This window comes from Rhinolophus sinicus, linkage group LG11 (assembly GCF_036562045.2).
Source record: "Rhinolophus sinicus isolate RSC01 linkage group LG11, ASM3656204v1, whole genome shotgun sequence".
Lineage (NCBI taxonomy): Eukaryota > Metazoa > Chordata > Mammalia > Chiroptera > Rhinolophidae > Rhinolophus > Rhinolophus sinicus.
The window spans coordinates 15,171,284-15,199,009 of record NC_133760.1 but is presented as its reverse complement, the minus strand read 5'-3'; the positions used below and the strand labels follow the sequence as shown (position 1 = coordinate 15,199,009).

Here is a 27,726-nt window from a genome sequence, read left to right as displayed (position 1 = left end):
TCTGCTAATGTAGAAAATCCATGTAATTTGGAATTTGAAAGTACAGTGTTAAACCTAAAATACTACAGGGGGAAATCTGGAATAATTGAAGCCACTGGGAATCACAGAGGCCAAACTGCTGAAGGTGTGTACATTAAAGAATGTCAAAAAGATGAAACTTTCAAACAGGAAATCATCAGAGGCTTCTAGTGATTCTAAGCTGCTCCTTTGGGTTTTGAGTGGACAAAAGAAGATATTGGAGAACACACTGTGGCGCTGGCCAGGTGAATACTCATAAAACATTTGGAAAGACATGGAGTTGTAAATGACAGCTCAGCTCAAAACAACATCAGCACTAAGAGCAATCACTGATTCGTGTACCAGCTGCAGACAGAGGAACTTGGGCCCTGTAAGGTTCACTCTGGAATCTCTGAGGGGGATCATTCTCTCCATTGTTTTTCTTGAGACCAGGGACGGAACCTCAGGTTTGTCCTTTCAGAAAGGGAACAGCACTACAAAAAGCTGAGTAACTGCTGCTGGCACCAGAGTCCCAGAAAGAGACCCCATTTGGCTGGCTTAGGCCATGGACTTATCTCTGATGCAATCAAGGAGGCAGAGAAAGAAACACATGGGTGGGAGGTATGGTTTTGGACAAGACATGAGATGTCCACCCTAGTCACAAAAAAGAGCCTACTAGAAAAAAAGGAGTCAGTGGCTACCGTTAGGCTAGAAGTCATCCAAGGAATCATAGTGTAAGCAGATGATGGTTCAGCGGCTACTGAGACTGGCCTTCCTATTGGATGAGGTTCTGTTCCGAAACACAGGATTTAGGTGTGAGTGTGTTGTTCTGTGCAGACAAGTAAGTGGCTTGGATGGGAAACTCTGGTTGGAGCGTTTCTCAGGATCTCCAGAAGAACAGAGGCTGTTCAGCACTGTCAGAGTTGTGCTGGGTATGGGAAGCTCACTTAAATATGACAGTTGATAGTTGACCCAAAACTCCTCTGAGTAAATAAGGGCCACATGGATGGGGCTGTTCCCTGCAAAGTCCTGTGACCACTCATTTCTTCAGTCTTCAGCCCCTCCCTATTTTCCTTCTTCATCTTTAGGACCCCAGATCATTCTGGGCAGGGAAAGAAACGCCAGTTGCAGAGGCCAGTGGTGGCATTGAGTGCATGGAGCTGGGAGGTGAGAAGGAGGAAGACCTAGGCTTGGGACGGCAGCAGCACAGGGCACCCTGCTGGACAGCTGTTGGAACAGGGTGATGGAGAAGCTCAATCTCAGTGCCCAGTTTCTGGACCTCTTCTCCCCTCGGACTTTAGTCACTCCCTTGTCCCAACTCTCATCTAGAGTCTCACTCAAAAGCTGTCTATTCACTGATGACTCCCAAGGTTTTCCTCCAGCTCGAACCTTTTCTCCAGACATGAATACCCAACTCAACACCTCCACTTGGATGTCTAATGAGTTTTGAAAACGTAACATGTCCAAAAACAAGATCATGATCTTGCCCCAAAACTTGCATCTCTGCAAGATGCAGTGATAATTCCATTTTTCTAGGAATTCAGTTAGAAAACTGGATGTCACCCTTGACTGTTCTTTATCTCTCTTACCAGGAAATTGTCATTTCTTCACTCAAAATAAAAATATATTCACCACGCCCAACTCTTACCGTCTTGACCCAAGTCACCTTCTTCCCTGGCCTCACTCTTGTAGTAGCCTCTTATCTGTTGTCCTTACTTACATTCCTGCTGCGTTGTGGATCTGATCCTTTGTAAACATGCCAGATGACATCCCTCCTCTGCTTAGAACCCTTCGGTGGCTTCCCATCTCTCTCGGAATAAAAACCCAAGTTCTCGCCGTGACTTACAAAGTCTATGTGATCTTGGTGCCTTCCTACTTTCTCTGACCTCGTCTTCTAGCATTCTGCCTCCTTCACACCACTCCAAGCCATCTTGCCTCCTTCTGCTTCTGAAACATCTCAGCAGGCTGCTCTTGGGAATTTCGCAGTTGCTCTTCTCTTTGCCTGAATACTTACCCGCCAGATATCCCACTGACTTGCTTCCTCACCTTCTTTAGGCTTTTGCTCAAATGTCACCTCATGAGTGCGGGTTTTCTCTTGACCATTCTATTAAAAAGTGCAACCCCCACTTCCAGAGCCCTTTCCAGCTTTCCATTTCTCAATAACACTTAACAGCATCTGATATACCGTATATTTTGCTTATATATTTGCTTATGTATCTGCAGCGTCCGGAACACTACCTGTAACATGGAAGGTATCTGAAGGAGTTGTGTTAAATGAATGAATGAACGAACGAATCAAACACACCGGGGCATTGGGATCTCGGCCTCTGTCCCCTAGTCGCTTCCAGGCAGAGGTCGCAGAGCAGCAGCATAAGTGGCCGCCTGTTGCACGGCGACACCAGCGGAAGCCCCGGAGCCCCGCGGCTGGCAAAGTCGCGGGGCGGGTGCTGAGGGCGGGGCCGGGCGGGAGGGGCGGGGCCGGGCGCCTGCGCCATAAAGACCGCTGCTCGGGGGGAGCTTTCTGCACGCCGGCGGTCCCTCTTCTTCCTCAGCTCACGACCCAGCCTGTGCACGCTGCTGTTCTCGCCATGGCCGCGCTCACCAAAAATCCGCAGTTCCAGAAGCTGAAGGAATGGCACCGCGAGCACGGCTCTGACCTCAACTTGCGCCGCCTTTTCGAAGCGGACAAGGAACGTTTCAATCACTTCAGGTGCGCGCGGGGCCAGAGTCTGGCGGGACGTGGCAGCCGGGATTGCGGTGCGCGGGGCCGCAGCTCAGGGTGTGCAGGGCCAAGGCCGGTGGCCCAGCCGGAGGTCCCCGGGGGCCCCTGGCCACGGATCGGGCTTAGGCCGCAGTTTGTCCTTGACGCCTCCTTGAAGCAGGTTCCTGGGGACTTGTCGGGGGTCCGGGGCCGGGGCTGGCTGCTTAGCCATGAGAAGTGGGCGCCTTCACGGCTTTCCCTCCACGGGGACATGTCCCTCACCCTCCTCCCGTCTCCACCCCTCAGCCCCAGCGGTTTGAGAATGGACTCCTTCCGCTGTTGTGCGGAGGGGCCCTCGCTGACGCAGCAGGAGGGGAAGGGCTGTCTCCTTCCACCCCCTGCCGGATGAGAATGGGCTTGGGACCGTCTGCGGGATGCGGTCAGAGTGGGGCAGACCCGGGGGATTTGCAGGGAGCCTGGTGTAAAGGTAGAGATGTGGGGGCATGATGCCTTCCGGCGACCTGGGAAGGACCAGGAAATGGAAGGGAGTCTGTCGGCGGAAACCTTGGGGGGCGGGAATGGGGCCGAGCGTGCTCTGGGCACTGGTACAGGTGTGTTGGGGAGGAGAGGTCTGTGGCTCCGGGCTGGAAGCCCCCGATGGCCAGCCCTGTCATCTGGGTCCTTCCCTGAGGAAGTTGAACCTCAGAATGGAAGCTCTGGGAGGTGATGGTCACTCCCTGGGCTAGGCAGGGGCAGTGCACGCAGCTCTGTCTTCCCATTCTCCATCTCAGTTTTAGCAGAGGAATGGCTCCTCACCCCGAGTCTGCCTCTCCATTCCGAGAATGGCCTTTTTCACTATGCTGCTGTCGCTACAGGTCAGCCTGGGGGACAGGCAGGTAAAAGACACCACCACTGTGTTGGGCAGCTGAGGCCTGTTTGGGGTGTGGCACAAGGAAGGTTTTTTTCCTGGAGGCAGGTCTGATCAGGGAGCAGCAGGCTGTGGGAACCTGAGGGTGTGGTCAATGCTTCTGTCATTTTTCTGCAGCTTGACACTCAACACCAACCATGGGCGCATTTTGCTGGATTACTCCAAGAACCTTGTGACGGAGGGTGTGATGCAAATGCTGGTGGATCTGGTAATGTTCTCCTGTGGGAGGCTTGACCTGTGACCCTCGGTGTGGTGGGCAAGCTGGGCTCCTGGGAGCCCCCGTGTCCTTGAGCATCTTTACTTCCTTCTCTCTGTGGACCTCAGCGACTGCCTGTGTGCCAGCGCAGGGCTCTGAGCTCCTGGCCCTGGCTCAGGTTCTGAGCAGACCCTTCCCTAGGCAGTGGGGGAGGGCGCCAGGCTGCAGCCATCAACCCCGCTCAGGGCTGCACCGAGCCTTGTGCATGGGAGCTTGGACTCTTGGGGGCCAGTGTGGGTGGGACCAGGCTTCAGTGTTATGTCTTCTCAGGCCAAGTCCAGGGGTGTGGAGGCTGCCCGGGAGCACATGTTCAATGGCCAGAAGATCAATTTCACCGAGGTGAGCAGAACTCAGCTGGTCTGCTAGGGCCTCTTCCTTCCCTTTGGTGTTCATCTGACCGTTAGCCCCACCATGTCTTCACCCCTCCTCTTAGGCAATGCTTTTGCTTAATGAAGGGCCTGAAGGCCTATTTCCTCCTGTGGGTTGCAGGGCCTTGGGATGTGTCTTCCCCAAGATTGGCGGTCTGGATCTGGTGAGCATGGAATGGCTCCCGGTGTCTGCCTAGGGAGAGCACATCTCAAGCCTGCAAGGAGAAAGCTTCTCAGGGCACACTTGGAGAACTTAACTCAGATCTACCTTTGCTGCAAGTTTTATTAGTGAAAAGAAGAATCTTCTGTCAAAAGATCAACCTCTTCGGTGGTTGGAGTCAGTAAGAAGCAGTGGTGAGGCCAGGACTTAGGCGTTCCTGAATTACTGTGGAAGCCGGAGACGCAGTAATCACTGTGCACTCAGAGGCTCCTCCTCATGATGTTATCATCCTCCTTTTACACACAAGGAACCTGAGGCTCAGAGGTCCCAGATGTCATATCTATAAAATCAGAACCAGGATTCAGATTCAACCTGTCTCGCACTGCTGGGCTAGGCTGAGAGAGGCTGTAATCAAGGAGGGCTTCCTGGAGGAGTGCATTTGCCTATGGAATATGGAACAGGAGTGGGGTCAGACTTGAAGCTTTCAAGGTCCACCTTAGTGAACCTCTCCCTGGGTTGGAGTCCCGAGACCATCCCTTTCCTGCCCACCTGGCATCTTTAGGCCGGTTTCTGTCAAGGACTCCTCTGCCGGCTTCAGCTTGATGGGACTGTTGCTCTCACATGACAAGGCCAGCTGCCTGGTATCTATCACAATCTCAGGGTCTGGTTGGTTTCTGGCAGTTGGTGTGATGGGGCCGCTGGAGGGAAGCTTGAGTTGCCTGGTTTGCTCCACATCCCAGGGGCAGGGGGCACTTTTGAAGAGATACCATGCAAACACCATGTATTCACATCAGGAAGATGAGACTACTTTAGGCTTAATGAGGCCTCGTCCTCTGAAGCCATTTATTGCATGTCTCTGACCTGGGTTGTCACCACTCTCTATCTTTGCTCGCTCTGTGCTTCTTTCCTTGGCTTTTCAGACTCTAAACCCCTGTTGGCCCTTGGGACCAATCCTAGGCTGATTCTGGTCTCCCTCCCTTTGGAACTGACCGTCTGCAGCACATAAGGGAGTGGCACATGCCTTGCCTTCTCCCCGGGGCCTGGGGTAGCCCCTACTTCCAGAATCACGTAGTAGGTTCTCAGTATGAGACCATGGTACTGACGAGACCTCAGGGTCTGCAAGTCCAGTGTCTAGAGGTTGAGCTGACTGCACCACGCCCAGCTGGAAGTGTGGCTGCCCTAAGGTGGGAAGCTCCTCATTCTGTCGCTTGTCCCCAGGATCGGGCCGTGCTGCACATTGCTCTGCGGAACCGGTCAAACACACCCATTCTAGTGGACGGCAAGGACGTGATGCCAGAGGTGAACAGGGTCCTGGAGAAGATGAAGTCTTTCTGCCAGGTAAGCAGTTACTGGGCTGGACTTCCCTTTAGCCATATGTGTGCATGTATTTGGGTATCTCGGGGCCCTGATGGGCCACCCCTCCACTTTCCTTGGAGAGGACTCAGACCCTCACTGAGTGGGGAGTGATCTAAGGTGGAGGGTGATCTGTGATTGTGGGCCCTTGGGGGGCTCTGCTAAGGCACGAATTTCCCTGACCCTGTTCTGAATGAGCCCACAGCTGGCAGCAGTGGAGCAGCATCCGTCCTGAACTGTAGACTCCTGTGGGCTCCTGGGGACAGTCTGGCCAGTGGCCGAGATCTGAAAAGTGAGGCTCCTGAGGGATGGGACAGTGGGGGAGAATCTTGCTTTTTCTAATCTCTTTAGTCATATCCCCTTATTGCCTAGTCTAGAACTAGATAAAATAAGTGTTTTAAAATTTCCTGGACCATACCCCCAAACAACTCTGCATGTACTAGCATACGCATACATTTGTCATCTCCTTTTTTTGAAATATACACATGCCCATGCGTATACACAAACACACGGGTTGATTTTTACCTGCTTTTCTGCAGCTTATTTGTACTTATAATATGTAGGAGATGTTGTTGTGTCAGCGTCAGTGCGCTTAACTTTCCTGTGTTGGGGTTTAGAGGTTTAACCTCAGACTAGCTAGAGATTGCCCCACGTCAATTGCCTCATTTCTGTCCCAGGGGATATTCTGCAATGGGTGGCGGACGGCCTCAAGCCTAGAGTACAAGGGTGATTTCTGTGGGCTTGTTTGTCTGTGCGGGTGTGTGCACATCTGTATGTATGGGTTCTGTGCTCTGGGAGTCATCATCTGTGCTCTGGTCAGCTTGTCCCTGAGAGCAGTGGCCCCCACGTGTGGCTGGTCAAAGTCTGGTGGCTTTGGCTGAGAGCTATTTGCAGACCTGAAATGGCAGGAGGTGATCTGGTCTGGCAGCCGAGGGGGTAGGACTTCCCAGGGTGAGAAAAGCTTGGGATCCTGATGGGAAACTGGATTCCAGATGTGCCTTACCAGTGACCGGCATGTGTGAGGGGCCTTGGGGGTGGGGGGTGGGGGTGCATTTTCAGCCATCTGCTGTGAGTGGCAGAGCTGACATGCTCTGTTTGATCAACGCTTGTGTGCTCTGGCATGCCATGTGGAAAGTGTGCCACTAGCCTTTGGGGAGCTGTTTGCAGGAAGGCCTTGCCTTACGGCTGGCCGCGGGAGTACCTGACTCAGACAGATGGGGTATTTATAGTTCAAGAAAGCTGCTGAATGGCAGCAAGTCCATGGTGAGGAACACTCCCCATGGCTGCCCTCATAAAAGTTCTCCAAAGTTAGATGAGGATGTTTGCCGTGACCTTGGTTGTAGAGGCAAAAACCGAAACAACCTGAGCTTATTTATCAGAGGGGACTGACCAGTGAAATCAGTGTATGTTCGGATACTGTCGTCCTGGGCATCATTAAGAATTAGGGGACTGCGGCTGCACCGACCTGCCATCCTGTTCAGGATATATTATGAAGTTAACAAAAGGAAGTTACATAATTGGCATGTGTCGTAAAACAGTGACCATCTGGTCAAATAAAGTGTGTGTGTTATGTTAAAGATATACACATTTCCTCCTCTGAGATGCTTTATTCTATTAAAATTTTAATGGTGAGTTTGAGGATTGAGGAGATGGGCAACTTATTTCCTTTCTGTATTGATGGAAAATTTTCCATAGGTTGATTGCTTTATTATATTTATTTATTTATTTATTTATTTATTTATTTATTTATTTATTTATATTGGGGAAGGGGAACAGGACTTTATTGGGGAACAGTGTGTACTTCCAGGACTTTTTTCCAAGTCAAGTTGTCCTTTCAATCTTAGTTGTGGAGGGTGCCATTCAGCTTCAAGTTGTTGTCCTTTCAGTCTTAGTTGTGGAGGGCACAGCTCAGCTCCAGGTCCAGTTGCCGTTGCTAGTTGCAGGGGGCACAGCCCACCATCCCTTGCGGGAGTCAAACCGGCAACCTTGTGGTTGAGAGGACGCGCTCCAACCAACTGAGCCATCGGGGAGGCAGCTCAGGTCAAGGTGCCGTGTTCAATCTTAGTTGCAGGGGGCACTGCTCACCATCCCTTGCAGGACACGAGGCATTGAACCGGCAACCTTGTGGTTGAGAGCCCACTGGCCCATGTGGGAATCGAACCAGCAGACTTTGGAGTTAGGAGCATGGAGCTCTAACCACCTGAGCCACCGGGCCGGCCCAATTGCTTTATTATTAATACATAAAGCAAAAATAAAAGTTGCTGGGTCCTCAAATGACTCCAAAACTTAGCAGCTGAACACAACCAACATCTCTGTGGATCAGGAATTTGCAATGACTGCACAGCGTGGTTCTGCCTCAGATCTCATAAAGGGTTGTCGTCAAGTTGTTGGCCCAAGGTTACACTCATCTGAAGGCTTAATGGGAGCTGCAGGATCTGCTTCCAAGGGGCTCACTAACAATTAGTGCTGGCTTTTGGGAGCCTTCGGTTCTACCTGGTGGACCTCCCCGCAGGCTATTTGAGTGTCCTCGTGACAAGGCAGCTGGTTTTCCTCAGAGTAAGTGATACAACAAAGAGAAAGGCAGAGTGCCTCCAGGTCTTTTATGAGCCAGCATCAGAAATTGCACTCTTTGATTTCTGTAATACCCATTGGTTTTACAAGTAGGCTCTGACCAGAGTGGGAGGGGACTACAGAAGGACATGAATTCTGTGCCGGGAGGTGAGGATCATTGGGAACCATCTTGGAAGTTGGCCACCATAGTCTGCCGTCTGGCTCCTTCCACAGGCAACATACCCCACTCACCTTCTCTGAAGGTGCTATCCCATCGCAGTATCGGCTAGAAGTCAACCTCATCCTCTAAATTAGGTACAGGGATAGTCGTACCTGCGTTTCCTTTAATAATTACAGTTCCTTTTAATCTGAGGACATGTGAATTAAGGAGACAAGTTATTTACCCTTCACACACCCAACAGACAACAGTAGAATAGGCATAGGAGAGCTGATAAAGCATAATTCCTTTGCAGAAAGGGGAAAAGTGGGAGGCATTACACAGGAGCCATTGGTCCGAAGCACTTCTGAAATCCAGCAGGACACATGTTGTCAGTTGCTTGGTTAGCACTCAAGCCTGAGAACCATTCCTCAGGGCTTTGGCTTTGTCTTCATTCATCTTTGCACATGAAAGGTAGCCTTGTTTGTCACTGCATAGTTTTCTGAGCCTGCGACTGCCTACAGAAATGTGGGTATCTAAAGTCTTCTTTTCTCTATGTACCATCTCTGTCCCTTTTATTCCAAGCTGGTGATGTTTCTGACAATGCAATTATCTTTAAAAACTTTGTGGGCCTCCTATGAAGCTTATTGGGGGGGGGGGGGTTCACTCCATTAGACAAAAGCCACACCCACCAGGTTCTTAAAAATAAGGTCCTTTCTACCACTGCTTCTGAGACCACAGAGACAGTACCCTTGAGCTTCGTAGAAGCCTCAAAGTTTCTCTGTTACCGCCTTAGCGCTTTCAGAGATCTTAACAAAGGACTTTGCAGCTCTTCTCAGCTTTGTCTTTTTGCTATGCTTCTGTGAGTGCCCTGCATGTGAACCTTTGCCAAGGAGCTGTCTCTTAATTTTAGCTTCACTTGTTGCCTGGAGAGGCTGGGAATTTTCAAACCCAACAATTCCTGGCCTCTTTTTGTTTAAAAGGTTTTCCTTTAGCTTACTTTTTTCTTCTTGCATTTTACTGTAAGCACCGAAAAGCCAGGCAGTTGCTTTGACCCAGTGAAAACGTCTGTAGCTAGATTATCTGGATCATAACAGCATCTCTCTTACTCTCCCTGTTCATGCAGGCAAGTGTTAAACTTTCTGTCCCTACATAACAAGGATTATTTTCCTCCCATTTCCAAGAATGTTTTCCTCCCTTTTCTTTAAATCCACACTTAGCAGCCTCTTCGAGGACTATCAAACTTGTGCTAATAGTCTCTCCCAGTGTTTTTTTTAGGTTTTCACTCTCTCCTCAAGGTTCTTTCAGCTTTGTCCACAAATTTTTGGTTTCTGTTACGGCAATACCCTACTTTGGAAGGGATTTCTGATACCAAAATCTGTGTTAGTTATTTGTCATTATATAACAGATTCCACCCAAACTCGGTTTAAAACAACAGTAAACATTTATGATCCCACCTAGTTTCTGTGGGTCAGAAATTCGGGAGTGGTTTAACTGGTTGGTCTTTGTTTGGGGGTCTGTTGAAGTTGTGGTCAAGATGTTGGCCAGGGCTGTGCTTATCTGAAGGTTTGGCAGGTTCTGGGGGATCTTCTTCCAAGGTGGTTCCCATTCGTGAATGGTGACTCGGCACTGGCAGCTGGCAGAGGAGCCCTCACCACATGGGCTTCTTCATGTGTCCTCACCACATAGTGGATGGCTCCCCCAAAAATGAGCGACACAAGAGAGCAAGACAGAAGCTGTGAGGTCTCTCAGGACCCAGCTTCTGAGGTCATGCTCCGTCATGTTTGCAATCTCTTCATGGGTGTGTAGGTCAGCCCTGTTCCGCATGGGGGACTATACGGGGTGTGCATACCAGGAGGCAAGAGCCACTGGGGTCCATGTGGAGGTTTCCTGCATGTCTGACATTCCTGTCCCCGTGGTTGGCATTTCACGTCTCTTGGTCTCTGATGTATTAGGTTCTTCTGAGTGTTCACCCTTGTTATGTAAATACTGACAATGTTACTGTGAGGGGGGATGTCACCCCTCTTTGCTAATGATGGGATAGTTGAGGGTTAGTGTGGCAGGAAATCTGCCACCTACTCATCCGCCACTCTGTAGGCCCCTGTGAGGGCCTGAAAGTCGGGACTGAGGTATATGGATGCAAAAGGGATGTGTTTGAGCAGCAGCTTATCCTCAGAGGGTGGGCTTCTCACATGTCCCTCTCTCTGCCAGCAAGTACGAAGCGGTGACTGGAAGGGGTACTCGGGCAAGCCCATCACAGACGTCATCAACATCGGCATCGGTGGCTCTGACCTGGTGAGAGGATGGCCTTGGGGTGGAGGGAGGGGTCCCATCCAGGGCCTTAGCTTCTCCAACAATGGGACCTGGCTGTTCCCACCTCTTGTGGGCCCTGGACTCTTGTTTTCTGATTTTACATCTCCCTACAGGGACCCCTCATGGTGACGGAAGCCCTTAAGCCATACTCTTCAGGAGGTCCTCGGGTCTGGTTTGTCTCCAACATTGATGGGACCCACATTGCCAAAACCCTGGCCGCCCTGAACCCTGAGTCCTCCCTGTTCATCATCGCCTCCAAGGTACAGCCTGGCTCCCCAGCCCTATGTACTGGGGTGGGGGCAGGGCGGGCCAGGTGGATGCTTTGCCACTGCCCTGGGCACGCGACCCTCCCCATCACTTCTGAGTGAACTGTGCTTTGTGGATCAGGTCAGCACAGCTGCCCTCAGGCTGTTCCTTGTCTGGGGGCAAACACTGTTCACCTGATAAAGCCCGGACTGGTCAATTTGAACCTTGGTCTTCAGGCCGCACTTGCTCGCTTTGTGGAATCTGTGCTTAGCCCGAGACTGTTCTTGTCTTTCTTAGAGATCGGTCCCTTGTGTCTGCTTCTTTCTGATCCCAGACCCATGTTCAGATAATGTAGGGTTTTGTTTGTTGTCATTTATGCCCTGTTTACTCATGTTAATACACATAAAATATTAAGAATGCTGTCTGAATTCTGAGATACAGCCTAGCCGGGCTGAAGGGAGCCCTAGGCATGGCCGCAGCCCCTCTCCTGGAAGATGCTCTGGCCTGTGACCCGTGGCAGGGATGGGGGTGTACAGAGGGGGTGTGGCTCTTACTAGGATTCCCCTCCCTCTGGTTGTGGAGTCCTGGAGTCACAGGATGACACCGCTACTTCTAGGCCCCTTCCTGCCCCAGACACAGCCACTCGTCATGGCTTTGTGGAAATGTGGGTGGAGGTTATGTGAAGTCACTGTCACTGACCCACATGCACTGCTCCCTGTGACAACTGGGTACCCACATGGCCTCTGCTGCCAAGTCCTTGCTGGAGGCTGCACAGAGCATGAGCTGGGACTGACTGCTGTACTCTCTGGTTGTAGACCTTTACCACCCAAGAGACCATCACGAACGCAGAGACAGCAAAGGAGTGGCTTCTCATGTCGGCCAAGAATGTGAGTGCTGGGTGGGCGGTGGGCAGTGTGTGTGGGCCCGGAAGGGCAGGGTGGGCCTGCCCGTCCACCTGAGTGCCCAAGCCTAGCCCTACAGCCCTATTTCTGCAGCAGGAGGCAGCCTCTCTGGTGCCTGACTTTTCTGGTTAAGATACTTGGTTTTGCTAGCCCCAGACGCACCAAACATGGCAGAACCTGCTCAACTGGCTGAAGGCCCTTTCTTGAAGGCCCCTTGGTCCTGTGGGATCCTCTCTACCCCTGGCCACACCCACTTTATAGGGAGGGCCATTCCTGGGCCTTGTATGTGGTAAGGTAGGATGGGCTGGCTGGCCTCTGGGCCCTCTGTCCTCTTGGCCTTGATGTGGGGCTCCTCCAATGGCCTCAGAACCAAGGACTGGGAACAGTCGGTCCCACCCGGGGCCTTGGTTTCTCTGGAGATGGGAGGATCGTTACCCGGGGGTGGCCCCCCAGGATGGGTTTGGTGTAACTTGGCTCTGTCTCTTGTAGCCTTCTGCAGTTGCGAAGCACTTTGTTGCCCTGTCTACCAACACGGTAAGTGCCCATATGGGCCCCAGACTATGTCCCTGCGATGGTTCAGGCCACACAAGGTCAATCTATTCAGAATATACGCACCGATATGTGGCTCACAGGTTCGGGGAGTTTGGCTCCCCTGATTGAGTCGGAGGGTGGGGTGCCTAGGAGGGATGTGAGCTGCAAACCCTCCTTGTCTTTTCTGCATTTTCCCGTCAAGTCTCTGCAGCTCCAAGGAGGGGCTTGCAGTCAGTGAAATCATGTCAACCCCATCCACCTCCCAGGGCTGACTGATGTTGAGAACACCCCACACACATGACCTCCCTCGGCCTCCATGACCCTGTCACTTGCCTCTCCCCAAGTGGGATGTGCTGACCGGGGTGGGGGCTGCATCCCGGTTCTCACATGAGGATGTTGGCCCCAGCGAAGGATGTGACTGTTTGCCGAGTGATGGCTCGGATTAGAATTCGAGTCACCTGCTTGCCAATTCTCACAGTCTGCCTGGTCTGAGTTTGTGCAAAGTGTGGGCCAGCGGGGCCAGGTGGGGCTGTGCTCCAGGAGTAACAACCATGGCAAATCTTGTGCACACTTGCTGTGTGTGTTGGGCTTTGTGCTGGGCTGAGTCAGAGCTGGAACCACACCCAGGTCATCCTGACTGCTGCCTCCCCGCTTCCACCCCTTCCTGCCTCCAGTACTGACCTGCTCCATGGGGGAGACAGGGCCATCTTAAGGCTGGCTAACCATAGTACCTCTGTCTGGCTCCTGCAGGTAGAGCTCAGACTGGTTACTAGGACATCTCCTCCTATGGGGACAGTGTAAGGGTTGTGACCCTGTCTGCCTGGGGGACTGGAACACATAAAGGCTTTCTGGGGCAGAGTCATCCCAGATTTTGGAAGGGCTGGGCAGATTTCCTGACTGTGTGGCACCTGGCCTGGGAGGTGGCGCCGGCCTGGGAGGTGGCCCCTGCCTGAGCTCAGGTTCATTTCCCAGATGTCCTTGGGGGTGGTTCCTGGTACCCCAACAGACCCAAGAGGTAGCCCTTTTCTGAGCAGTGTGTGGTCCAGGTCCTTACCCTGGGTATGCTGCCCCCTCAGCAGGAAGGCTTCGCAGGTGCCAGGCCACTGGTGTGCTGGATGCGAGCTGGAGGGTGGACAGCTCTTGTCCCTGCCCTGGGCTCATAAGCTGCCTCAGCCCTGCCTGTCTGGGGCTCTGCAGAAGGTGGGGGTGCTCCCACAGTTCAGACAGCACGCCTCCTTGCCCCCGGGAGCTCCTGTTTTTGTCCAACTAATAACATGCTTCCTTCTTTCCCTCTCCCTTTGCCCATTTTAGACCAAAGTGAAGGAGTTTGGAATTGACCCTCAGAACATGTTCGAGTTCTGGGATGTAAGTAAAGGCACGTCTTTGTGCTGCGTGAATTATGTGTCCTTTGCTAAATCATGACTGTTGAGCCACAAATGAGGGACCGTGAGGGCTGGTCAATGTTTATTGAGCACCTGCTACATGCCTGGCTTCGAGAAAAGCTGGGAAGCCATCAGGGAGGCTTGGGCAGGAACAGCCCAGTCAGGATGAGTGTTCCACTTCCACCAAGGGTGGGCCAAGCTTGCAAAGCCAGGGTGATACTCCCCTGGGTGCCTGCCAGTAGCACCCACTGTGGGGTAACCGGAGCTGCCCTTACCCGCTTCACTAAGCCAAGGTTGTGAGTTATTCTCAGTGATGACCTTTTTCTGGAAATACAGCCACAATCTGAAAAGGCCAAGGGGCAGGGGTGAGGCAGGAGGTATTACCGAGCAGGCCTGGACAGGAGGTGCAGGAGCAGTTGGAGGGTGGCAGAGAGGAGGCACCAGGCCTGGGGCCTGGGTGGGGCCGTGGCAGAGCTTCAGGCCACTCTAGTGACAGGTAGTCACATGAACTTATCTCTGCTGGAGCCATAGCTGGTGCCAAGCAATGGGCTGGAGCTTTCTCTGCAGCTTGTTTGAGTGCAGCAGTGGTGTGAGAAGGGCTCCAACTGTGGAATGCAGGGGTGCATCGTGTGGGGTGGGTACTGTGAACGCAGTGGGCATGGCTCTAACACGTGACCCGTGTAGGCTCACCAGAGAGGGCCTGGTCCCATCAGACTGGAAGCTCTGCATGGTGGCACAAATGGAACCTCCTTTGAAAGCTCTCCTGGCCCTGAAATCTGGGAGAGAATTAAGCCCTAACCCCCAAAGGCACCTATTGTGTGTAATGAGTTAACCTCTTTCTACAATGGGACTAGTTATATACCATCCTGGGAAGAACTGAGAAGAGGCACTCAAATCGTTTTCTGCATCCAGTGGCTCAGATGAGGAACCCCGGTGGAGAGAGACTGCAGCTTCTGACAAATGCTGCATGCCTGATAAGGAGGGGAGGCACCTGCCACCTCCTCCCCGGGATCTGGAGCCTGAGCAGGTGGTGGTGTGGGATGTGTGGGTGCTCCTTCTAGCCAGGGAGCCCAGCAGAGCAGCATTGTGTTCCAGTCTGGGTTTTCATTGCCTTGAAGGGCCCAGCATGCAGAGACGAGTTGGGGTGTGGCTTAGGGAGAGGCCTGCATCTCCCAGGTAAGGCCTAGGAATGGCAATTGAGCACAGGAACGTGGGGAGTGAGGCTTGAGTGAGTGGCCAGGCACCGTGGGGGCCTCCTGGGCCACGCCAGACATATCGCATGCCACAGTAGCTGGAGGACGGACCTGCCTTGGTCACTAAAAGTATACGTGCATATTGCTGAATTGAGACGGTGACATCTGAGGAGCCAAGAACAGGGACAGGTGAAGTTTCTGGAGCTAGGGTCTCTCAGGTGAGAAGGAGGAGTCAGGACAGACATAGGGACACTGTGTTGGCTCTGAGGTAGGTCGGAAGAGTCCAGTCTGGCAGAGGTACGTAAAGTGGGGCGGCCGTCTGTTGAGGTTGGTCATGGGACAGCCTTGTAGGCTGGGATCAGGCAGGGGCATGATGGTAAATTGTGGGGTATCTGAGAGGTCAGCCGGCGTCAGCACACCTTGGAGAGCTCATTTTGCCTGATGAAGTCCAAAAAGAAGTCAGTACAGGTACAGGTGTGTTCTAGAAGGAACCAGGACAGGTAAAAGTACAGGTGAGGTCTGTGAATTCTGGAGGAGACACAGGTATTTAGAGGTGGTTCTATCAAGTAAGGTCTGAGGAGCTGAAGTCACATACAGGTATTTAAGCCTGGATCTGTGGCTTGAAGTGTAGATGTCTGGCTTGGGACATGTATGTACACATTGGGGTCTCTCTGATCAGTTCTAAAAAGTCAGCATCAGGTGGGTGGTTGATCACTCAAATAAGGTGATTAGAACTCAGAATTAGGTAAATATAAGTAAGTCCCCTGAGCCAGGTCAGCCGCCTGGCTCTCAGCGTCCTGAACAGGTGTGATGGGCAGAGTGGAAGGTGCTGCAGAGGACTCTTAGGATCCAGAATCAGCCCAAGGCATGTACGTGGCATTGGGTCTGGCTGGGGTAGCGTTTGCGGAGCCCACAGGAGGGAGAGGTGAGGCTGGGGAGTTGGGCAGGTGAAGAACAGACAGGTGAAGCAACCAAGGAGCTATGTCGGTAAGGTGTGGTCTGAGAGGCTCATAGTAGACAAAGGTCTAGAGACCCGTGTCTACAGGATGAGATGTCCAAGGCCCACGTCCCTCAGACACTGCACCAGTGGGCTCTTCCCAGGCTTCGATAAGCAGCCAGGAATCTGTCACTTCTGTGGGAAGTGTCAGGTCAGCTTAGATTTGTACAGTAGCCCACCCTTATCCACGGGGATACATTCCAGGACCCCCAGTGGATGCCTGAAAACACAGATAGTACTGAACCCTATAATCCTGGTTTTTCCTATCCATACATACGTATGATAAAGTTTAATTTATAAATTAGGCAGAATAAGAGACTAACAATGATCGTTTAAGATTAATAACAATAATAATAAAGTAGAACAATTATAAAAATGTACTGTAATAAAAGTTATGTGAATGTGGTCTCTCAAAATAGCTAATGGTACTGTACTCACCCTTCACAAGTTTTTCCTTCTTCACAATTTCATGGACAGAAGATTCATTGTTACTGTAGATCTTAGCAGCCTCAGCATATGATTTTTCTCTTTCGTTATTAAGTGGAGAACTTTCCTTTTTACTTAAAAGAAGCACTCTTCAGCTTGTCTTTGGCATATCCGAATTGCCAGCATCACTCCTCTTGCTCTTTGGAGCCACTATTAAGAAAAATAAGGGTGACTTAAACACAAGCACCGTGACAGTCAATCTGGTAACAGACGGCTACAAAGTGACTAACGGGCAGGGAGCCTCTACAGCGTGGAGACACTGAACAAAAGATAGTTCACGTTTGGGGCAGGATAGAGCAGGATGACGCGAGATTTCATCACCCTACTCAGAATGGTATACAATTTAAAACATGTGAATTGTTTATTTCTGGAATTTTCTATTTAACATTTTTGGACCATGGTTGACTGTGGGTAACTGCGGGTCATGGGTGATTATCGTATAGCGGAGTCACCTGGGGTGGTTATAGAGCCACATCTGTCTAAGGCCTCGGGAGCTGGAATCGGACAAGGTATGTGTAGCTAGGTTTCTTAAGGAGACCTGAGGAGCCAAGATTAGGCACATTTAGGTAGAACTGCGTTGGTCAGGAAAGGACAGTGGAGGCAAACAGGCACAGAACTGAGTCTGACTGGTGAGAACTATAAACCCATGGTCCGGTCCAGGTCAGCACTGCATCCCCAGGTGATGTCTCAGCAGGTCTGGTGATGCAGAGAAGGTGGTGGGCCTGGGTCTCCTGGGAAAAGACTGCCAGCTGGAGTCAGGCAAAGGGATGTAGAACTGCATCCATCTGGAAAGTTCATGATTCTGGGTCTGACTCAGGTATGTAGAGCAGGTTTGTCAGGTGAGGTTTGAGGGGTTGAGGTGAGATTAAACAGGTTAGTACTTTTGGGTCTTGAGTAAGTAAGGTCTGAGCTGTTGAGATCAGATCCTTGTTTATATTCCACATCTGAGGAGCTGGAGTCAAGCACAGGTGGGTAGAACTGAGTTTTTCAGGTAATGCCTATGAAACCAAGGGCAAGCAGAGGTAGGTTGACCTGAAAAGCCATCACTAGGTTCATTCAACTCTGTCTCACAGTTGAGCTCAGGCACAGGTAGGTAGAGCAGATCTGTAGGTGAGGCCTGAGGATCCAGGGTTAGGCTCATCTAGAAAGAACTGGGTCTCTTAGATGACCTCTGAGGATATGAAGTAAAGACAGGTGATTAGACTGATGTCTCCCAGGTGAGATCTGAGGAGCTGGGATTGGGTACAAGTGAATAGATCTGGATCTTCCAGGTAAGGTCAAGAAAGGCAGGGAGAAATGCATCTCTGCCTCTTATAGAGATTTCATGTAAAGTTGAGGAGTCATGGCCAGGTACAGGTATATGGAATTGAGTTTCTGAGGTAAGGTCTATGGAGTCTGTGTCTCGCACAGGTTTGTATCCTTGGGTTGTCACTGGGAGTAGAGCAGGGTTTGTCAGGTAAGGTCTATGGATCCAGGATCAAGGCAGGTTAACAAACTGGGTCTGTCCAGTGGGATCTAAAAAATCACAGTCAAGCTCAGGTAAGAACCAATGCCTTCGATGAAATGTAAACAGATAAGATGAGGTACAGGTAGGCAGAGCTAGCCTTCCAGGTACACTCTTGGCAGCCAGGAGCAAGCACAGGTAGGTAGAACTGGCCCACCAGTTGGAAGAACCAAGGTCAAGCACACGTCGGCAGAGCTGGCCCACCAGGTGTGTTCTGAGGAGCCAGGGTCAAGCACAAGTAAGCAGAACTGTCCTACCAGGTGAGGTCTGCAGGGCGAGGGTTAAGCACAGGTGGGCAGAGCTGGCCCATCAGATGAGGTCTGAGGACCCAGGGTCAAGAATAGGTAGGCAGAGCTGGCCCACCTGCTACCCTGTAATGAGCCAGAGTCATCTGTAGTTAGAGAGCTGGCCTGCCAGGTTCAGTCTGAGGAACCAGGGCCAAGCACTGATAGGCAGAGCTGGCCAACTACGTACAGTATAGGGAGCCAGGGTCTTGCACAGGTAGGTAGAGCTGGTCCACTAAGTGTGGTCGCAGGACCCAGGGTCAAGTACCAGGTAGGTAGAACTATCCCACCAGGTGTGGTCTGAGGAGCCATGGTCAAGTACAGGTAGGCAGAACTCGTCTGCGAAGCGCTGTCTCGGGACTCTGGGTCAAACACGGGTAGGTAGAACTGTCCCACTAGCTGTGATCTGAGCATCCAGGGTGAATCACAGGTAAGCACAATTGGTCTGCCTGGTATGTCTGAGGATCCAAGGTCAAGCACAACTAGGCAGAGCTGGCCCACCAGTTAGGATTTAATGAGCCAGGGTCATCTATAGGTTTACAGAACTGGCCTGCCAGGTGAGGTCTAAGGAACCAGGGGCAAGCACAGGTCAGCAGGGCTGGCCTGCGAGGTGCTTTCTGAGGACTTAGGGTCAAGTACAGGTAGGTAAAACTGTCCTACCTTGTTTGGTCTGAGGAGCCCAGGTCAAGCACAGGTAGGCAGAGTTGGCCTACGAGGTATAGGAGCCAGAATCATATACAGGTAGGTAGAACTCCCACCAGGTGTGGTCAGAGGAGCCAAGGTCAAGCACAGGTAGGCAGAGCTGATCTGCCAGGTGCTGTTTGAGGACCCAGTATCAAACACAGGTCCCACCAGATGTGGTTTGAGGACCTAGGGTCAAGCACAGGTAGGCAGAGCTGTGCAGATTAGGAGCCGTCTGAGCACCCAGGATCAGGCCTGCGAGGTGCTTTCTGCGGACTTAGGGTCAAGTACAGGTAGGTAGAACTGTCCCACCAGTGTGGTCTGAGGAGCCCAGGTCAAACAGGTAGGCAGAGCTGTCCCACTAGGGACAGTATAAGGAGCCAGAGTCATGTACAGGTAGGTAGGTAGAGCTGGTCCACCAGGTGTGGTCAGAGGAGCCAAAGTCAAGCACAGGTAGGCAGAGCTGGTCTGCCAGGTACTGTCTGAGGGCTCTAGGTCAAGCATCGGTAGGTAGAACTGTCTGTCCCACCCAGTGTGGTCTGAGGAATCAAGGTCAAGCACAGGTAGGTAGAGCTGGCCCACTAGGCACAGTATAAGGAGCCAAAGTCATGTACAGGTAGGTAGACCTGGCCCACCATATATGGTTGGAGGAACCAGGGTCAAGCACAGGTAGGCCTGCCAGGTACTATCTGAGGAACCAAGCTCAAGCACAGGTAGGCAGATATGACCTTCCAGGTGTGGCTGAGAGCTAGGATCAAGCACACATAGGTAGAACTGGCCCACTAGGTACAGTGTAAGGAGCCAAAGTCATGTAGAGCTAGGTATAGCTGGCCCATCAGTTGTAATCTGAAGACCCAGGATCGATCCACAGGTAGGTAGAGCTGGCCCACCAGGTGTGGTTTGAGAAACCACAGGTTTCTCAAAGCCCATTTGCCAAACATGGTGTCTTATGAGGCCTAAGGAGTTAGGGTTGAACACAGGTAGGTAGAGTTGGCTCTTTCAGATGTTAGATTCAGGGGAAGGTATGTACCTGAGGGGAAGGTATGCCCCTGGGTCTTTCTGGTGAGGCGTGAAGAACCAGGGTACAGCCCGGGTGGGTAGAGTGGCCTCCCAGGTCAGGCCCACAATGCTGGGGTCTTCTTCAGGTAGGCAGAACACGGTGGGGCTCGTAGGCGGTCTTGGGGCCTAAGTTAGACACAAGTAGGTAGACGTCTCAAGCAAGGTATGTATACCTGGATCTTGCAGGTGAAGTCCTTGAAGCATTGTTGTGGCTCAGGTATGTTGACCCAGGTCTTAGAGATGAGGCCTGGGGAGCATGCGTTAGTCACAGGTAGGTAGAACCACATCTCTCAGTGGGCCGTGTGGGGCACAGATATGCAGAGATGTTCACGTCTGATGAAATCTGACTCCTCAGTGAGGTGTTGGTGCCCAGGTCAAGCTGGGGTTGTTAGTGTTGGATCTGTTTACAAGATGTGAAGAGCTGAGTCAGACACAGGATGGAGACTTGAGTCTCAAGATAGGCCTGAGAGCCAAGGTCAGGCTCATGTTGATAGAGCTGGATCTCTCAGGAAGGTGTGAGGAGTCTAAGCTGGGCTCAAGGAGGTGGACCTGGGTCTATAGGTTGAGATGCGAGGGTCAGGCCCAGACACGTATGTGAAACCTGGTGCATCAGCTTAGCTGTCTGACTCCTGCCTCTGACACGTGTGTAACCCTCCAGTATGAGGTACTGGGGTAGGACACAGACAGCGCTTATATCCCAGGGGAAGCCATTGCATCCATCCGATGTTGGCTTTGTCAGTGAGTTCCTGGATCCAGGTCACATGGGGAGAGGTGTATAAACGTGATCTTAGGTGGGTTCTTGCCACATGGGTTTAGGTACAAATTGGCAGCCCTGGGCTTGTTAGGGGAAATGAGTAGGCTAGGCAAGTTCTAGCCCAGGAATAATTGGCGTGGCAGGGAAGGCCTGATAAGGTAGGTCAGACACAGGCGGGACCTTCAGTGGCAGGATTGGACACCTTTAAATGGGTAGTGTGGGCTCTTACCAAGGGAAAGACAGAGTCATCCTAGGTATGTGTACCTGGGTCTGCCTGGTCTTGAGAGACCTTTGGATCAGGTAGGACAGAGAATGCCCTGAGCCAGGTAGCACCTGATCAGGTGTGATGGGCAGAGCTCTGGGTATTACAGAGGCCTGGGGATTTATAACTAGTCCAAGATGTGGTCTGCAGGGTTGGGGTCTGGTTGGCATCGGCACTGAGTTACCCAGGTGAGGAAAAAGATAGGATTATACCTGGCTAGATAAAGTGAGCTCTGGGCCTGGGCAGGTGAGGCATAGAACGTGGAACTGACTCGAGGAGCTACATCTGTGAGGTATGGTCTGAGAGGCCCACTGTAGGTACCAGTGAGGTCTAGAGACTTGCGTCTGCAGGCTGAGGTTTCAGAGGCTCAAGTCAGACACTGGCATTGCTGAGCTCCAGAAAAGTGAGGTCTGATGACCTGGCCTCAGCCAAGGTCAGAAGCCTGAAATCTGTCGGTCTGAGGGCTGGCTGTCTATTCAGTTCAGTTTCTAGAGTTGAGTCTGTTAGGTGAGATTTGAGAGCCCATGTCAAGCATGATATGGCCAGTGGGACTGTATCTGTCAGGTAAGGTTCCCCCCAACCTAGACTGTTTCCGGGAGAAGGGCCCCACCATTCATTTCATTATCCAAACCAGAGACCTCTGGTCCACACTTGGTTCTCTCCTTCTCCCCATTCATCCTGTTTCATTGACCTCCTGAATCAGTCCTCTGCACTCCCCAGGGTAGCCTCATTCTCTGGATGACCACTGGGGGTCCTAAGTGGTTTCCTGCTTCCATTCTCACCTCACCCAGACTTCTTGGTTCTCCAGCCTTGCCTCTCAACTTCTACCCTCCTCCAATCCTCAGTTCTTCTTTCATCTTCTCGATTGTGCTTCCTCCTGGCCAGCCTGTCTCAGTGGGCTTCCAGTAGAGAATTAAGCCCCAATGTCCTAAGGCATCCATTGAATGTAATGAATTAGCCTCTCTCCTTTGCATCTAGAAGGGAACTAGCCTTGGACCATCCATTGGAGAACTGAGAAGTCACTCGAAGCATTTTCTGTGGGGATTAATTCTCTCACTATTGAGAAAAGCTGCTCTTGCCCCAGGACTTTTGCTTATGCTATTCTGGCTGCTGTAATGCTTTTCCTCTCCCAGGGCTTCCCTGGGTAATGCCTGCTCATTCTCAAATCTTAGCTCAAGCACCCCTTGGATGCCTTTTATAATTGGTTTCAGTACTATATTTCCTTTCTCCCAAGCTCTTATATCTCTTTTTCATATTAATTGGCATGATTATTTCATTTACCTCTTTCTCTCCCATGGACTGTTTCTGTTGCCTGTGCTAAGAATGTGGTAGGTGCTCCCTACATAGTTGGAAGATGTGAATGGAATTCTGAGGTTTCTGATGATACAAAGTGGAATCTACAAGATGGCATGAAAAGGCACAGTGTGAAGAGTAGGCCTCGGTGTGTCTTGGGGCTGAGGCTGAGAAGATCAGTGAAGCCCAGGTATGAACCACTGGGCCTGTCAGTGTCCCAAGAGGCAGGCTAGCACAAGTGTGAGGCACTGGGTTTGTCAGTCCAGCCTGAGGAGTCAGGAATGGGCCCAGATAGGAGGTGCTGGGTCTGTCAGTTTCAGAAGGGGCAAGACCAGGCCCAGGAAGGAGGCCTTGGAGCTGATAGTCTGAGGAGGCAGAGTATGGCACAGGTACGAGGCACTGGGCCTATCGGTGTCCCAGGAGGCAGGACCAGGCACAGGTATGAGATTCTCATCTGTCAGTGTCCTAGGAGGTGAGCTAGGCAGAGCTATGAGGCGCTGGGTCTGTTGACGTCTGAGAAAGTGGGGCCGCATAGTGGGCCTGTCAGGGTGTGAAGATGCCTGGCACAGGTATGAGGCGTGTCCCAGGAGGCACAACCAGGTGCGGGTGTGAGATGCTGATCTATCAGTGTCCAAGGAGGTGGGCTGGGCACAGGTACAAGGGGCTGGGTCTGTTGGTATTTGAAGAGGCGGGGCCTGGCACAGGTACGAGGAGGCGCTGGCTCTGTCTCTGCTTGAGGAGACCTGGCACAGGTATAAGGCGCCGGCTCTGTCAGGGTTTGAAGAGGCCGGTCCTGGCACAGGTACGAAGTGCTGTGTCTGTCAGTGTCCAGGGAGGTGGGGCCTGGCACAGGTATGAGGCGCCAGGTCTTCCGGTGTGGAGAGAGGGCAGCCATGGGAAGGTGTTCAGCTGAGTCTTGTGCCTCTGATCAGGCCCACGTGTAGTCTGCCCTGTTGGGCAGCCCAAAGCGTTGCCAGCGCCTGGCCTGCTGTCTTGCTTCCCAGAGGTGGGTTGGGCCCAGGCCCTCTGAGCTGCGCCTGTGGAAGAGCATTACTCTCAGGGGGCTGGTTTTGTGGCAGGAGGGGGGGCGGGTATGCCCACCCTTCCTCAGCACCTTTTCCTATCTCTCTTAGTGGGTAGGAGGACGCTACTCGCTGTGGTCAGCCATTGGACTCTCAATTGCTCTGCACGTGGGTGAGTGTGGCGTTTCTGTTTGGGGAGGGGATGTGGAAAGTCTACGGTAGGGTGAGGGTCTCCTGTCCCTGAGCCCCTTCCTGTCCTCACAGGCCACTGGCCTCTCTGCCCTTGGCTGGAACATTTCTTTCAGGTCAGGAGGGAAGGCCCGAGTTTTCTTTTCAGTTTGCGGGTTGCCCTTTCTCTCTACCCCTTCCATCTGCAGTCCTATTTGTTTCCCATGTGAGGCAGAGTTAGACCCACCTCTGAGCTCAGAGCCGACTCTGATTAGAGAGGCTTTCTGCAGGCCCAAGTCTTCCAGGTCCGATTTCTTCTGGCTCCACATCCAGCCTTTCCCTGGTTCCAGAAGAAGCTGTGCCTACTGCCAGATGGGCATAGGGCACGGCCATTTCTGTTGACGCTGCTTTTGTGTCGCAGGATTTGACAACTTCGAGCAGCTGCTCTCAGGGGCTCACTGGATGGTAAGTGCTGAGGCTTGTGTTCTCTGCCAAGCGCTGGCCAGAGACATGTAGTTAGTCCGGCTTCCCCGCCCCTCCCCCCTTCTTTCCCCGGCAGCAGCTCAGCTCCCACCCACCCTGCTCTCATTTCAGGACCAGCACTTCCGCACGGCACCCCTGGAGAAGAACGCCCCCATCCTTCTGGCTTTGCTGGGTATCTGGTACATCAACTGCTTTGGGTGTGAGACACATGCCATGCTGCCCTATGACCAGTACCTGCACCGCTTTGCTGCCTACTTCCAGCAGGTACCAGTCACCAGCCAGGCCTTAGGGTCAGCGGGGCCTATGCAGGCTCTGGGAGGCCCATGAGCCCAGACGCCCAAGTTCCTGCCCCTCTAGGGGCCTTTTCTCCTTTCCGCTTGGGCATGACCCAGGCCCACCTCTGCTCCCCATCTCATGGTGAAGCTTTGCATCCAGGGTCTGTTTGATCTGAGTGGCATCTGAGTTTGACAGCCATGGGAGGGGCATGGCTGGTTATCATGGTGCCCTGGCCGGTCAGACCCTGGCTTGGCTCAGGGCATGTTTCTCAGCTGGGTCATTTCTTCCATGGACATCACTCTGTGTGTCTGCAATAGGGTGGGGTCACAGGTCGGGACCCCTATGGCTTGTACTGCCTTTGTCCCTCCATAAAAGCAAGTTCACACCCAGTCTCTGGTGCCTCTTTGGGCTACTCACAGCCCTCTGCGCCCCTGGAATCTCCAGAGCCCCGACTGCTTGTCCAGCTTCTGCTTCGGGCAACCCGTCCACGTTTGTCCCTGCCTTTGTTTAGCACAACCCAGTCCCCGGCCTGTAGCCCTTGGGTCGGCACAGCAGACTTTCACCCAATACCTGGAGGTGAGTCCTGTGATTGAAGGAAGGGCCCTAAGGCCCACATCTAGTTGAGGTGACAGCCCTCAAAGGCCATACACTCTCGATGCCAGCCTGCTTCTCCCTTAAGAAATCAGTTGAAAATTTTGTGACCAATTTCTGCTCTTAAGGAGGTCCTCTTACCCACCTTCTCCTGGTCGTGGGTCCTTCCTGCAGAGTGGTCTAAGCTAGAAACCCTGTGAGCCTGTGTCCTCATGGGTAAGGGGAGAAAAAAGGATTAAGGACATCTCATAGCGCCAAGACAGGGCAGGTATGCCTGGTGCACCCCAGGCAGGATTTGGGCACAGTACATGAAGGAACAATACTTGCAAATAAGAGGACTGGGTTTCTGTCCCATTCCAGGGTGACATGGAGTCTAACGGGAAGTACATCACCAAGTCCGGCACCCGTGTGGACCACCAGACGGGCCCCATTGTGTGGGGGGAGCCAGGGACTAATGGCCAGCATGCCTTCTACCAGCTCATCCACCAAGGTAGGGCCCATCTGGCCTGGGCACAGGTGCTGCTGGGGAGGGAGCGGGCCTCCCGGCAGAGGCTTCTCCATTAGGAGAGCTCTGACCTGTAGACCATACTGTGGCTCCCACGGGAAGACGCCTGGGTAACCACAGTGCCCTTCACAGGCACCAAGATGATACCCTGTGACTTCCTCATCCCGGTCCAGACCCAGCACCCGATAAGGAAGGGTTTGCATCACAAGGTAAGAGCCCCCACCCAGACCTCCTCACACTTCCTTAGGCTCACATTACACCCAGACTTCTTCAGACCTGATACATTCATTAGCTGGCAGTTAGTTAGACTAGTTTTCTATTCCTGCCACAGCAAATTACCACAAACTTAGTGGCTTAAAACGACACCCATTTATTATCTCGGTTTCAGTGGGTGTCTGCTCAGGTTAGGACCAAGGTCCAGTTTCCTTGCTGGCTGGCGATGGGGGGGTCACTCTCAGTTTCTAGAAGCCACCTTAGCTCATGGTCCCCTCCATCTCAGAATCAGCACTGATGGGTTGAGTCCTCTCAAGCTTCGGTTCTCTCCGCTCCTGCTGCATCTCTCTGACTGATTCTTTTGCCTTCCTCTTCTACTTTTAAGGGCCCACATGATTACATGGGGCCCACCTGCATAATCTCCCGATTTTAAGGTCTGTAACATTAATTCCATCTATAAAATGGAATGGAACATACACGGGCATAACAGAAGGGGGCAAAGATCATGGAGCCAAGATCTTGCCTAGCACAGCAGCAAACGGGAAAACCATCCAAGTCCTAACCTGACAAAGTCCTAGAAGAGGATTGATCACACCCTATCTCAGTGTGCAGAGTAGCCTGGGTTACTGTGGGGACCAGCTTTGGACTCCGAGACCTGGGTTTGAATTCTGATTCTTCCCCTCCGTACTTCTCGGCTCAGCGCTGTTGAATTGAGGACACTGAGCCTCCACTAGAAGAGACATGCCTCTCCCCACAGGCTCTTCCTAGATGTAGTGAAATTCTTAGCAGGGCCCTTGGCAAGTAGCGCAAATTCCTTAAAGGGTAGTTCTCGTTGTTACCCCTGTCTGATGTCATCCCATGTGTCCTGCTGTCCGCTCTTGCTCCAGCTGAGCTCTGGAGTGGGGGCTGGCAGTCTGGCCCAGGCTGGGACTAACCACTACTAGGAAGTCTTGTCCTTCTGCCTGACGCTCAGACAATGCTTCCCAGTGTAACTGGATGTCTCTTGTCAGATCCTCCTGGCCAACTTCTTGGCCCAGACAGAGGCTCTGATGAGGGGGAAGTTGACAGATGAAGCCCGGAAGGAGCTCCAAGCTGCAGGAAAGAGTCCAGAGGACCTTGAGAAGCTGTTGCCCCACAAGGTCAGCCCTTCTGAAGTGGGCTTTGGGGGGCATAGTGGAGATGGAAGGATCGAGTTGTGGGGCCAAGGCAGGGGCTCGTGGTGTGCCTGGCTTGTCCTACACAGGAGGAGGGGCTGTCCTCACAGATCCTACACATCCCTGCCTCTGGGGCAGGGTGTGCTTCCCTTCTGAGGATTTAGGGATCACAACTAACTGGGGGACATTCTTGGGTGTTTTCTGAAGGTCTTTGAAGGAAATCGTCCAACCAACTCGATTGTGTTCACCAAGCTCACACCATTCATTCTTGGAGCCTTGATTGGTGAGTGGGGAAGGTCCCGCCTTGGGTAGGTTGTTCTGAGCTGCTGGAGCCCTAACATTGCCGTCTGTCACCTCTGCAGCCCTGTATGAGCACAAGATCTTCGTTCAGGGCATCATCTGGGACATCAACAGCTTTGACCAATGGGGGTGAGTGCTGACTCGAGGGGAAGGTGGAGAATGCCTGTGGTTTGACTTGTGGATTTCACTAGCAATGCTGGAACCTTCCTCATGCCATTCTTTCTCCTATTCCTGGCAGAGTGGAGCTGGGAAAGCAGCTGGCTAAGAAAATTGAGCCTGAGCTTGATGGCAGCAACCCAGTGACTTCTCATGATTCTTCCACCAATGGGCTGATCAACTTCATCAAGCAGGAGCGTGAGGCCAGAAGCCAGTAAACTCATGCTGGGCTGAAGTCCTTAATGTGACTGTCCATCTTGTCCCTCCTCACCGGTCTGCACTGCATGGTCCCGCCCAGAGTACCTTCTGGTCATGGGCTCAGACCACAAGCCCTTTGGGGGAAGCTGGTCTAGAATTGCCTCCAATACCTCCGTGTCCATGCCCCCCTGTTTTACAGTTAGTTGAAGTGTTTCAGTGCAGCTGATTGTTTCTGCCCCACATTCACATTGTTCATATCCCAGGAAGAAAAATAAAGATGCCACAAAGGAGGTTGTAAGCTCA

The 27,726-nt window shown here is 52.3% G+C and overlaps 1 protein-coding gene across 1 annotated transcript; it reads left to right on the top strand.

Annotated features, from left to right (window-relative positions):
- The first annotated feature begins 2,484 nt into the window (after positions 1–2,484).
- Positions 2,485–27,726, top strand: GPI (glucose-6-phosphate isomerase). The gene is made up of 18 exons (XM_019742669.2): positions 2,485–2,707; positions 3,744–3,834; positions 4,153–4,221; positions 5,629–5,748; positions 10,682–10,765; positions 10,897–11,043; positions 11,845–11,916; positions 12,421–12,465; positions 13,774–13,827; positions 23,491–23,551; positions 23,969–24,012; positions 24,142–24,294; positions 25,258–25,387; positions 25,535–25,611; positions 26,626–26,754; positions 26,977–27,052; positions 27,132–27,198; positions 27,308–27,726. Exons 1-18 carry the CDS (start codon positions 2,586–2,588, stop codon positions 27,441–27,443), a joined length of 1,677 nt encoding a protein of 558 aa, XP_019598228.1. The 5' UTR covers positions 2,485–2,585; the 3' UTR covers positions 27,444–27,726.